We start from the raw sequence: 12,267 nt of genomic DNA, 5'->3' as shown, positions 1-12,267 counted from the left end.
TTCAATGTCTTGTGATTCCTTCTTAATAGTGTGGCTGTTGTTATAGCTAAAAAGATCTCATAGGGGGTCACTATTTTTAATACCATTTGTTTTTGAAATAGGATGTCTGACAAGCTCACAGTCAGGTGTCCAAATACTTTTGGCCATAAAGATGTGTGATGTTATTATTTTTCCATGCTTCCATGCTATTTTCCGGTTTGTAAGCAGTCCGTACGTGCGCGTGCGTGTGTGTGTGTGTGTGTCTCTCGGTACGTGCGTACACAGGTTTCCGAGGCTCGTGGCCGTGCGGACGAGGCTAAACTCAGCGCGCAGGGCGTCCTGTTGAAGGCCAATCGGAGCAAAGCGAGAGTTGGACAGACCAATCAGGAGCTGCGAGAACTCATTCAGCAGTTACGAGACTTTCTCACAAGTACGTTTGAACATCAACAGAGCAGAGCGATGGGTGTAAAAAAGGGTGTAAAGCACACTGCCCTCAGACTCGCACTGGACCGGAAACACAGCTTTAGCACCTGACGGTCATACAGATGAAACTGGATGAAACAGAAGCTTTCTATTGGATTCCATGGTACATTTACATTGTCAGCATTTAGCAGACGCCTTTATCCAAAGCGACTTACAGTAGTGTGACAGTATACAGCCTGAGCAATTGAGGGTTAAGGGCCTTGCTCAAGGGCCCAACAGCAGCAACCTGGCAGTGGTGGCGCTTGAACCAGCGACCCTCTGATCACTGGTCCAGTACCTTAACCACTAGGCTACAGCTGGCCCTAACAGCTGGTACCAACTGTGCAGTTTGGGAGAAGAACGTTGATCTAGGGCTGGTTTTGATGGTTTGGGTGGAGATCTCTGGTTCTAGTGAGGGAACCTAATCCTATAGAATACACTCATTTATTTGAGAACTAAGTGCTTCCAACGTTCATGACGTGGCATGGCAGTGCCCACTATACTTTAGATTCGGAGCTCGGCCAGCCTTACTAATGCTCTTATGATGAATAAAAGCAAATCCCTGCAGTCATGTTCCAAGAACGAATAAAAGCCTTCCTACAAGACTAAAAACTGTTGTAACTGTTATCAGAGATGCCACCAAACTCATTCGGGTGATGAGAGTCATTTGGTAGTGTACTGTATACACTGTGTACCTCTGTAGCTACACTGTATGTTCAGGAGTATTTGGACACCTGACCATGAGCTTGTTGCAGTTCCCATTTCAAAAACAAATAGTATTAAAATAGAGTGACCTCTGTGTGAGCTTTTCAGCTATAAAAACAGCCTCTCACGCTGCAACCAGAGCTGAATCTCGAATACGTCGTATCGAATCCGGCTCTGCCGTACCGGCTTGAGGCTGAGCGGCTATATGAACAACGATTGGCCTGTTGTTCAGATGGGCGGGACTAAGGTCGGAAGTGGGTCTCTCTCTGTCAGAATGGTGCGGTTACGACCTCTGCCGGCTGATTAGAGGCGCCTACACGGAGACGAGGAAGGAGCGCTCTTAGGGTGTGTCTCTCCGCACGCAACGCTAGGTGGCGCAACACTCGTCAATGTGTGGGTGGCAGGATGCATACGGCTTGCTGCTCATATGTCGGAGGGGATGTGGGTTGGCTTCGATCCCCTCGGTCAGGGCAGGGATCGGCATAGGCAGAGAGGAAGCACGATGCAAATTGGGCAATTGGATGCGCTAAAAAAAAAAACATCTCTCCTTTGATAAGTAGCCTAGCGGTTAAGGTAGGAAGGTTGCTGGCTCAAGCCCAACCACTGCCAGGCAGTGTTAATTTTGACAGCAAATTTTGATTTAGTTTTAGTCATAATTTAGTCATCTGAATTGTTTTAGTTTTAGTCGACTAATTATCGTAAGAATATAGTCGACTAAATCTACAGTCGATTCAGTCGACTAAAATACATATTTGTTTGTTTATTAGGATTTTAACGTCATGTTAAACTAAATCAGTTCTGATTGGATGTTGTCCCTGCCAAACATTTTCGTCTCGTTTTTATTCATTGACGAAAGTGTCGATTCATTTCGTCATAGTTTTTATCTTTTTTTGTAGTTTTTATTTAGTCATCGTCTCGTTTTCGTCATGAAAAAAAGGTTCGTTGACGAAAACTATGACGAAAATCATTCGTCAACGAAATTGCAAAGCCTTTAACCGTCAATTGCTCAGACTGTATACTGACACACTATTGTAAATCGCTTTGGACAAAGGCATCTGCTAAATGCCACAGATGTAAGTGTAAATGAGTATGTCTGTGGGAATTTGTGCCCATTCAGTCAAAACAGCATTTGTATGCCTGGTCATTGATGCTGGTCAAGAAAAACTAAGTTGATGTTCCAGTTCATTCCAGAGCTGCTCAGTGAGGCTGAGGTCAGGGCTCTGTGCAGGTCACTAGAGCTTGTTTTGTACACAGAGGCACAGTCATGCTAGAACAGGAAAGGGCCTTCCCTAAACTCCTGCTGCACAGTTGGAAGCATATAAGTTTCCTTTATATAAATGATTTATTCCACCTGTTAGCAATTGTAATGGCCGAAAGACATGATTGCAGTAATCAGAAGGGGTGTCCCAGTACTTTTGTCTGTATAGTGTACCTTCTAAGCGTATCCGGTGTGTGTGTGTGTGTGTGTGTGTGTGTGTGTGTGTGTGTGTAGAAGAAGCAGATCTGGAGCGGATCGAGACAGTATCTGATGAAGTCCTGAAGCTGAAGCTGCCAGTGACGGCCTCCGAACTGAAGAGCATGACGACGGAGATCCGACAGCGCGTGGCCGGTCTGACCGGTGTGGACGACATTTTGTCCAAAAGTGCCGAGCGGGCGCGCGCCGCCGAGAGACTTCTGCAGAGGGCACGTGCCACCGGGTACCCGTTCCACGTCAGTCACGATCACAGCAGTGCCCACATGGATGTACTGATATACTGTGAACAGATTTATTTGTTCTGCAGTGACACGTCTGCCCAACTGAAGGAGACGGCCGACGAGGTGACGGCGGCGCTGAATGAAACTGAGCGTGCTCAGTCTGCAGCAAATGCCAGTCTAACAGAGGCCAAGAGTAACCTGGACTACACAGAGCATCGTGCGGTCACTGTAAGTGTCTTACTTTTCACGTAGGACTGTGTAGGCATGGACACAAGTACATAAAACCACACATGTGGTCAAAAGTATGTGGACACCATTTAAAAAGATTAAGTTCAGGTTTTTTAGCCACACCCATTTCTAACAAGCAAATAAAATCAATCATTTGGATTAAATATTATTCTTCCAACAGTGTGGATTGGGGAAGGGTCTTGACGGCTGCACTAATCCGGACTTGTCAATTTACACAGTATGGCCAAAAATATTTGGACACCTGACCATGAGCTTGTTGCACGTCCCATTTCAAAAACGAATTTTATTAAATTACAGTGACCTGTATGTTATCTTTTCAGCTATGACAATTTCTCTTTCTCACCGAGACTTTAAAGTATGCATGTGGGAATTTGTGCCCATTAATTTAAAAGATCGTTTGTATGGATGGGCTCTGATGTTGGTCAAGAAAGCCTCAGTTGGCATTTTAGGTCAGAGCTCTGTGCAGGACACTGGGGTTTCTTTAAAGCTCTTCTTTATGTCTTCATAGAGCTTGTTTCGTGCACGGGGGCACAGTCATGATGGAACAGGAAAGGGCCTTCCCTAAACTGTTCTTGCAAAATTGGAAGCATAATATTTGCTTTATATAATTGATTTATCACACCTGTTAGCAATTGTCGTGGCTGAAACACATGAATTCAAATATAAAAAGGAGTGTTCCAATTAGGGGCGGGTTTATAAAATCGATTTTTCGATTCGAATCGATCTTCATTTGAACGATCCGATATCGATCTTTTAAACACGCCCCTTTTTACGGTGCACACGGAAATCTGTTACCCCCTTTAATTTCGCCTGACCAGCCAGTGTTTTTTCATGCGACGAGATCTGACCTGCACATCAGTTCAGCATGGCAGAAGCTCAGGTTCTGACCACTACACAACTTTCTGCACTGATTTTCGCTCGGCGACGGGTCGGTGCTGGATTCGGGAGGAACTCGGTGTTCGCTCTGCGATCAAAACTCGGCTCTCGATCGATGTGAGGAACAGCGAGGGGAAACACAGGGGAGAGGTTGTAAACAGGTGGAGCGCAATATAGTTTCTATCAGAATACATCAGCACACACACGAGTTTTACAGTATTTCTGACCTGATCGTTCTCTACAAAACTAAATATTTATTAACCTCCAACTCACTATAGAACAAGCCATGCTGCTCGTGTTGCCAAATCCACTCAGATTCATTTATTTCATCAGCGCACAAACTTTCATCTCTCGCTACTTGTTGATGTGCATGTTTGGACGTGGTATCATTAAACCTTTCATCACTTCTCACGTGTGTTTTTGTGACAGAACGTAGTTTTGGAGAGCAGAGAAGCTCGCCTGTGATTCCCCCTGGTGATAGATGGTGTAAAACCCCCCATCGTCGATCAGTCGTGTAGTGTGAACATTACAGCGACCAGGTGTTAATCAGAGTGTCGTGTCGTGTAAACTTGGCATAAGCTGTTCAACAGCCAGGTGTATGTTTACATTACATTTACAATGTTGTAGCGTGTCAGACATATAAAATAATAATAACAAATGAATGTTAATGTTTTCTGTTTTGGATTAATTATTTATGTAAACAAAATACACAAATATTTTTAATAATGAGTGTTCTTTGTACAATTATCACATTCGTTCTCTGTACATCTGTACATATTTAAACAAAACCTGTTAATGTAACTCAAATATGCCTAAATGTGTTGAATCGAAATTGAATCGAAGATCGAATCGAATCGGGACCTTGTGAATCGGAATCGAATCGATCCAGGAAATTAGTGGCGATACCCAGCCCTAGTTCCAATACTTTTGTCCATATAGTGTACCTTTCTAGACTTATATCTGTCCGTCCATAAATCCATCCAGCTACAAGTTTAATAACAGTGTAAAAATTACATTACAGAGGTCAGAAATAAAATGTGTGTTTGTGTGTGTGTGTGTGTGTGTGTGTGTGTAATTTGCAGGTGGACTCCGAGACAGCTGGTTCAGAGTTTAAGCTGAGCGACGCCACTCATCGCTTGATCAGTCTGGAGAGAGGCACAAGCGACACACAACAGAACGCAAGCGAAAGCTCCAGCAACGCTGAAATCGCACAGAACACAGCAGAGAGCGTCGTGGAGGATACGGACCAAACCAAACGAGTAAAGCACATTCTTACATTACATGTTCTCTCAGATGTGTTAAGCAAATTTAGAGAAATGTTCAAGCTGACTGAAATGAAGTTAAAAAAGTCATAAAAGTGCTAAGATGTGGAGGAAAATCATGTAGTGTTTCTAAATGTTTACAATTAGACCATTTTGGATCAAAGCTGTCTTTTAAATAATATCCAAGATGACGATGTCTATACAAACCGCACTGTACGTATGGACAAAAGTATTGGGACACCCCTTCTAATGACTTCAATTCGAGTGTTTCAGCCACAGCAGTTGCTAACAAGTGTGATAAATCAGTTATATAAAGGAAAGTACAAGATCACATAGACGTGTTTAAAACTGATGTCCATGCTGCTCAGGTGGCGCAGCGGTGAAACACACTAGCACACCAGAGCTGACATTTCGAACTCATCGGTTTGAAACTCGGCTCTGCCATCCGGCTGGGCTGGGCGGCTGCATGAACAACGATTGGCTCGTTGTTCATCATAGGGTAGAAAACCAGATAGGGACTCCTCATAAATGAGCGAATGAGAACGACTTTGCTGGATGGTTGATGGCGTCTGCACAGAGTCGAGGAATAATGCTGATCAGGGTGTGGCTCTCCGTACGCAAAGCTGATCTGCACATGAACTCGCCTCGTGCAGGTGAAAAGATGCATTCGGCTACTGCGCACGTGTCGGAGGGGGCGTGAGACAGTCTCGCTCTCCTCAATCGGGACGGGGGGGTCAGCTCCAGTGGAAAGGAAGCATAACGCAATTGGTTAAAAATCAGGAGATAAAAGGAGAAAACGTCCAACCAGCTCATGGTCAGGTGTCCAAATACTTGTGGCCATATAGTGTACATGCATTTTAACATTGTGGTGTGTGTGTGTGTGTGTGTCAGAAACTGGACCTGGAGGTGCAGCCTGAGTTCCAGCTGGTCAGCGGGCTGATGGAGCAGAAAGCAGTGGGCGTGTCTGATGCACGTCAGAGGGCGGAGCAACTACAGCAGGAGGCAAAAAACCTGGTAGATGATGCTGTCAGAAAAATGCAGAGGCTAAGAGGTGAGAGGCTTATTAAAAGTAGCATTTTCATTATTTATCCAGGCTTGTGACCGGCGCTGAGAGTGCACCGACGAGTGACTAGAATGAGATTTGAACCCTGGACCTCTGGATCTTGGGATCTTAGCTGGAGTGGGCTAGCTTACTTTACTGCTACACCACTTGAGTGACAAGCAGCTAAGATTTGAACCCACCACCAATGTGTCTTGGGTTCACATCTCAGCTGTGCTATTGGCCAGCCAGCGTCTACACAGGCATGAATGGCTGTGTCTGAGGGAGGGAGGCTGAAGCCCTGAAATGTATTGGCACCCTGTTTAGGGTATTCCTGCCTTGAGCCTTTTGCTTCCCGGTAAAACTGGACCCGCCGCAACCCTGATAAGAGTAAAGTGGTTAATTAAATTAAATAAAAGGATTTTTAAATAATAATCAATGAATAATAATAATAATAGTAGTAGCAGTACTAGTAAAAATAATAATAATAACACTAAATTGGGCTTAAAATTATGTTGTGTGTAGTTAAAATAATGAACACTGTGAACATCCTGTAAGGCTGCAGATGCTTGTTAGGCATCCTGAAAGCAATAATTGGAAGCATATCATTAATTTAAATCATGCATTTTTACACCTGTGAGTAACTGTTGAGGCTAAAACACATTAGAGGTGGTGTCCCAATACTTTTGTCCATATAGTGTATGCTCTAGTTGACATTTACATTTTCAGCATTTAGCGGATGCTTTTTTTCCAAAGCGACTGATGCCTGGTTCACACTACACAACTTTTGCCCTGATTTTCGCCCAGCGACTGGCAATGAGTAAGCCGTAGCCTAGTGGTTAAGGTACTGGACTAGTAACCAGAAGGTCGCTGGTTCAAGCCCCACCACTGCGAGGTTGCAGCTGTTGGACCCTTGAGCAAGGCCCTTAACCCTCAGTTGCTCAGACTGTATACTGTAACTGTAATGTAAGTCGCTTTGGATAAAGGCGTCTGCTAAATGCCAAAAATGTCAAATGAGTTTTATGTCGAACAGCCAATGAGAACGCAGGATACGGTGTGAGGGGAAACGCAGGGGAGGCGTTGTAAAAAAGGTGGGACGGGGGGATAATATAGTTTATATCAGAATACATCGGCACACACACACACACGTTTTACAGTATTTCTGACCTGATCGTTCTCTACAAAACACCAACGCTGCAGTGCAAAAATATTTATTAACCTCCAACTCACTATAGAACAATCCAAGCTGGTCGCGTAGCCAAATCCACTCGGATTCATTTATTTTGCCTCTTTGATTTTATGCTGCACATCAGCGCACAAACTTTGATCTCTCGCTTCTTGTTGACGTGCATATTTGGACGTGGTATCACTAAACCCCTCGTCACTTCTGGCGTTTGTTTTCGTGACGGAACGTAGTTTGGGAGACCAGAGAAGCTCGCCTGCGATTCCAGTTGGTGACAGATGTTGTAGTGTGAGACCAGCTATCGCCGATCAGTCGTGTGGTGTTAAATACACACTAGGGCTGGGCGATATGGATCAAAAATTATATCTCGATAATTTTTAGCTAAATGGCGATATACGATATATATCTCGATATTTTTTCATCCCATAAGGTAATAACAACAAGACGAAGCTACATGTTCCAAATTTTTTACAGGCACTTTTATTAATATTCATGCTGGGGAAGCTTCACACAAGAACTATTTTTCCTTAAGAAAAAAAATAGCTATTGTAAGAAAAAGTTTGTTTTCTAACGTCTCACCTGTCGTGTAATGTGAATTACAAATATATTGTCTGGCCCTTTAAGAATGTTAAGTGTACTATAGGGCGCAGGGAGCGAGTGTGTAGGGAAGATAACAGAAATTGACCGTTTCCGGCTGCGCTTGTGTGAGCTTGCGTGTTTTGCACTGAGCTTGTGTGACATTAAAAGTAGCGTTCTCGTTAAACCCCCCCTCACATGTTTGGACTTTATACATTATTTTTACATCAGTCGCCACAACATTAACATTTACATTAATATTTTTTTACCGTATAGAACTCAGTTCTGTAATACAGGCAGAACTAATCGTTCATGTTACTGTGTAACTATTACAACATTTAATGCATTTTAATCAGCGTTCTGCTTCATGCACTTTATTATTATTTAACAGCTTTATTTGTTGTTTAATTGCTGTTTGCTCCTTGTTTACTGCAGAGTTAGTTCATGCAATTTTATTAATTTTTGGATGTTTATTGGCCGAGAACAAGAAATACTATAATAGAAGATAGATAAATAAATAAATGAGTCTCGGACGTCGGGATATCATCCAGTATAAACTAACGTGCATGTCAGCACGTGCATGCGCTTGTGTTGGTTTTTGAAACGAATAACGGCTTGTTTTCTTGTTTTTCAACTTTGGCATTTGAAGTGAAAAACGAATGAAGGTACACGGAGCTGGAACCTTTTGTCTGGACTTGTTTTCGGCGTTCTCTACAGAATACATTATTCTGCTGCTCATCTGACACTTTGAATCCGAACCATCTCCAAATAATTGAGCCATTATTTTTCTTTTTAGTAAGCAGCTCCTCTTCGATAGCTTCTGTCGTGTCTTTATCCGTGTCCATGCTATCGCTGCCTGCAGGAATTACTGGTGAAGCGGTGGGGCGGGGTGAGTTGTGTTCAGTGAGGGAGAGGGGCGGGGCAGTGAGGCGGTGGGGATTGGTGAGTTGTGTTCAGTGAGGGAGAGAGGCGGGGCGAGTTGTGTTCAGTGAGGGAGAGAGGCGGGGCGAGTTGTGTTCAGTGAGGGAGAGAGGCGGGGCGAGTTGTGTTCAGTGAGGGAGAGAGGCGGGGCAGTGAGGCGGTGGGGATGGGTGAGTTGTGTTCAGTGAGGGAGAGAGGTGGGGCGAGTTGTGTTCAGTGAGGGAGAGAGGCGGGGCGAGTTGTGTTCAGTGAGGGAGAGAGGCGGGGCGAGTTGTGTTCAGTGAGGGAGAGAGGCGGGGCGAGTTGTGTTCAGTGAGGGAGAGAGGCGGGGCGAGTTGTGTTCAGTGAGGGAGAGAGGCGGGGCAGTGAGGCGGTGGGGCGGGGCGAGTTGTGTTCAGTGAGGGAGAGAGGCGGGGCAGTGAGGCGGTGGGGCGGGGCGAGTTGTGTTCAGTAAGGGAGAGAGGCGGGGCAGTGAGGCGGTGGGGCGGGGTGAGTTGTGTTCAGTGAGGGAGAGAGGCGGGGCAGTGAGGCGGTGGGGAGGGGCGAGTTGTGTTCAGTGAGGGAGAGGGGCGGGGCGAGTTGTGTTCAGTGAGGGAGAGGGGCGGGGCAGTGAGGCGGTGGGGAGGGGCGAGTTGTGTTCAGTGAGGGAGAGGGGCGGGGCGAGTTGTGTTCAGTGAGGGAGAGGGGCGGGGCAGTGAGGCGGTGGGGAGGGGCGAGTTGTGTTCAGTGAGGGAGAGGGGCGGGGCGAGTTGTGTTCAGTGAGGGAGAGGGGCGGGGCGAGTTGTGTTCAGTGAGGGAGAGAGGCGGGGCGAGTTGTGTTCAGTGAGGGAGAGAGGCGGGGCGAGTTGTGTTCAGTGAGGGAGAGAGGCGGGGCAGTGAGGCGGTGGGGAGGGGCGAGTTGTGTTCAGTGAGGGAGAGGGGCGGGGCGAGTTGTGTTCAGTGAGGGAGAGGGGCGGGGCAGTGAGGCGGTGGGGAGGGGCGAGTTGTGTTCAGTGAGGGAGAGAGGCGGGGCGAGTTGTGTTCAGTGAGGGAGAGGGGTGGGGCAGTGAGGCGGTGGGGAGGGGCGAGTTGTGTTCAGTGAGGGAGAGGGGCGGGGCGAGTTGTGTTCAGTGAGGGAGAGGGGCGGGGCGAGTTGTGTTCAGTGAGGGAGAGGGGCGGGGCGAGTTGTGTTCAGTGAGGGAGAGGGGTGGGGCAGTGAGGCGGTGGGGATGGGTGAGTTGTGTTCAGTGAGGGAGAGGGGCGGGGCGAGTTGTGTTCAGTGAGGGAGAGGGGCGGGGCGAGTTGTGTTCAGTGAGGGAGAGGGGCGGGGCGAGTTGTGTTCAGTGAGGGAGAGAGGCGGGGCGAGTTGTGTTCAGTGAGGGAGAGAGGCGGGGCGAGTTGTGTTCAGTGAGGGAGAGGGGCGGGGCAGTGAGGCGGTGGGGATGGGTGAGTTGTGTTCAGTGAGGGAGAGGGGCGGGGCAGTGAGGCGGTGGGGAGGGGCGAGTTGTGTTCAGTGAGGGAGAGGGGCGGGGCGAGTTGTGTTCAGTAAAGGAGAGGGGCGGGGCAGTGAGGAAGAGGGGCGGGGCAGTGAGGGAGAGGAGAGGGGCGGGGCAGTGAGGGAGGGGGGCGGGGCAGGTGAACATGTGCAGAGACAAACAGGCAGAAGAGAAAGACGAACTGTCGGATCTAACTGGAACGTAACATCTATATCGATATAAGCGATATTGTCTTATCTTATATCGCGTATGAAAATATATCGATATTTTATAAAATCTCGATATATCGCCCAGCCCTAATACACACCGACTTGAAAGACTCCCGATAACAGTCGTGTAGTGTGAACTGTCCAGCGACCTGACCACTTGGAAAGTCATGTAGTGTGAACTTGGCATTAGACGTCCTGAAAGCAATAGTTTGAAGTACTGTATATCATTTCTTTAAATCATTCGCTTTACACCTGTGTGCAACTGTTGAACACACATAAAAACACATAAAATCCATGTAGTGTATGCCATAGTACTGCTGCCGTCACCTTACATGCATGAGCGAAGATTTCTGCACACACCTGTTTTATTCTGTTCTGTCTCTGCTGTTCTCTCAGAGCTGGAGAAGGAGTTTGTGGTGAATCAGAGGGTTTTAGCTGAGAGAGCAGGAGAGCTGGAGGAGCTGGAGAACGCAGCTAACACTGTACTACAGGAACTCGGCCAGAAAGTCACTCTCTACAGTAGCTGTCTGTAGTCGCGTTCCTCATCTTCACAATTCCTTAATCATTATTAAACACTCTAATACTCACTAACATGATAAAGAAAGCACATCTAAAGGATTCCCCCTTCCTAAAAAATCTGATCTGACCACTGCTAATATTTTCCCGCATTTATTACCACCAAAGTACATACACTCACCGAGCACTTTATTAGGTACACCTGTCTGGTACGCACGTTTATTGATGAGTTTCTGAGCTACACCTACCACGCAGATGAACTTTTTGGGTATACAGTTACTGGCTGTTACTCAGTGTACACTTTGTCACCCCTCTGTACCTTCAAATTATTTAAGTGGTTGACCATTCTCAGCCCACTTTGGCTCATGACATTTACGGTGTTGCCTTCCAGGATCAAATTCAGCTTAACCCACATAACCCACCTACTAATGAAACACTATAGATTTAATTACTTTATTTAGAACCAATAAAAACACACAGTTTGGCGTTCAACAATTGATTGTGTCTGAGGGAGGGATGAGGATTTATTGCCACTGTACAGCTGCCACCTCTGCTGTTGTGGGGCATTGCTTTGTGACACTCTATTGCTGGCTGGTGAAAAGGTCGCCAGTCCATCACAGGCCGCACACACGTTCACACTTGGTGCAGGTTTTAGCATCTCGTCTGCATGTCTTTGGACTTGTGGGAGGAAACCGGAGCATCCGCAGGAAACCCACGCGGACACGGGCCCAGGCCTTTCTTGCTGTGAGGCGACAGTTATACCCACAGCGCCACCGTGCCACCTTTAGACTAAGTGCAAAGTTTGAACCCAGCATCACCAGGCACCTACTTTAACTCCTGGAGCAAGGTGAAGCACCTGCTGTGGAACCAGACCCACTGCAACCCTGACCATGTTCTCAGTAATTACTGAGATAATATAGTAGATATTACAGCAGCACATCTAGGCAAATCTTTTATTTATATATTAATTCTACTACCTGCTCACCCAGTTTAGTAACTGTAGCTTAAAATAATATAAATAACTAATACATGTACCAAAGAAAGATTTATATAAATAAATGTGACACTTTATTACTGGGACCAAAGTTTATACGAATAAAGTACCCATGTTGTCTTTGAA

At 46.3% G+C, this 12,267-nt stretch overlaps 1 protein-coding gene across 1 annotated transcript in view; it reads left to right on the top strand.

Moving 5' to 3' along the window:
• The window catches only part of lamb1b (laminin, beta 1b), a 109,177-nt gene extending 96,910 nt beyond the window's left edge, over positions 1-12,267 (top strand). Inside the window, exons 28-33 of the mRNA XM_062996578.1 lie at positions 265-409; positions 2,639-2,843; positions 2,928-3,069; positions 5,049-5,225; positions 6,120-6,279; positions 11,028-12,267. Of these exons, the coding sequence (XP_062852648.1) occupies positions 265-409; positions 2,639-2,843; positions 2,928-3,069; positions 5,049-5,225; positions 6,120-6,279; positions 11,028-11,164 (966 nt within the window). The 3' untranslated portion in view covers positions 11,165-12,267. The remainder of the gene's footprint in view (positions 1-264; positions 410-2,638; positions 2,844-2,927; positions 3,070-5,048; positions 5,226-6,119; positions 6,280-11,027) is intronic.

Source organism: Trichomycterus rosablanca, chromosome 1 (genome assembly GCF_030014385.1).
Source record: "Trichomycterus rosablanca isolate fTriRos1 chromosome 1, fTriRos1.hap1, whole genome shotgun sequence".
NCBI classification, from domain to species: Eukaryota; Metazoa; Chordata; class Actinopteri; order Siluriformes; family Trichomycteridae; genus Trichomycterus; species Trichomycterus rosablanca.
Note: the sequence above shows the minus strand (reverse complement) of the source record. Positions and strands in the feature narration are given on the sequence as shown.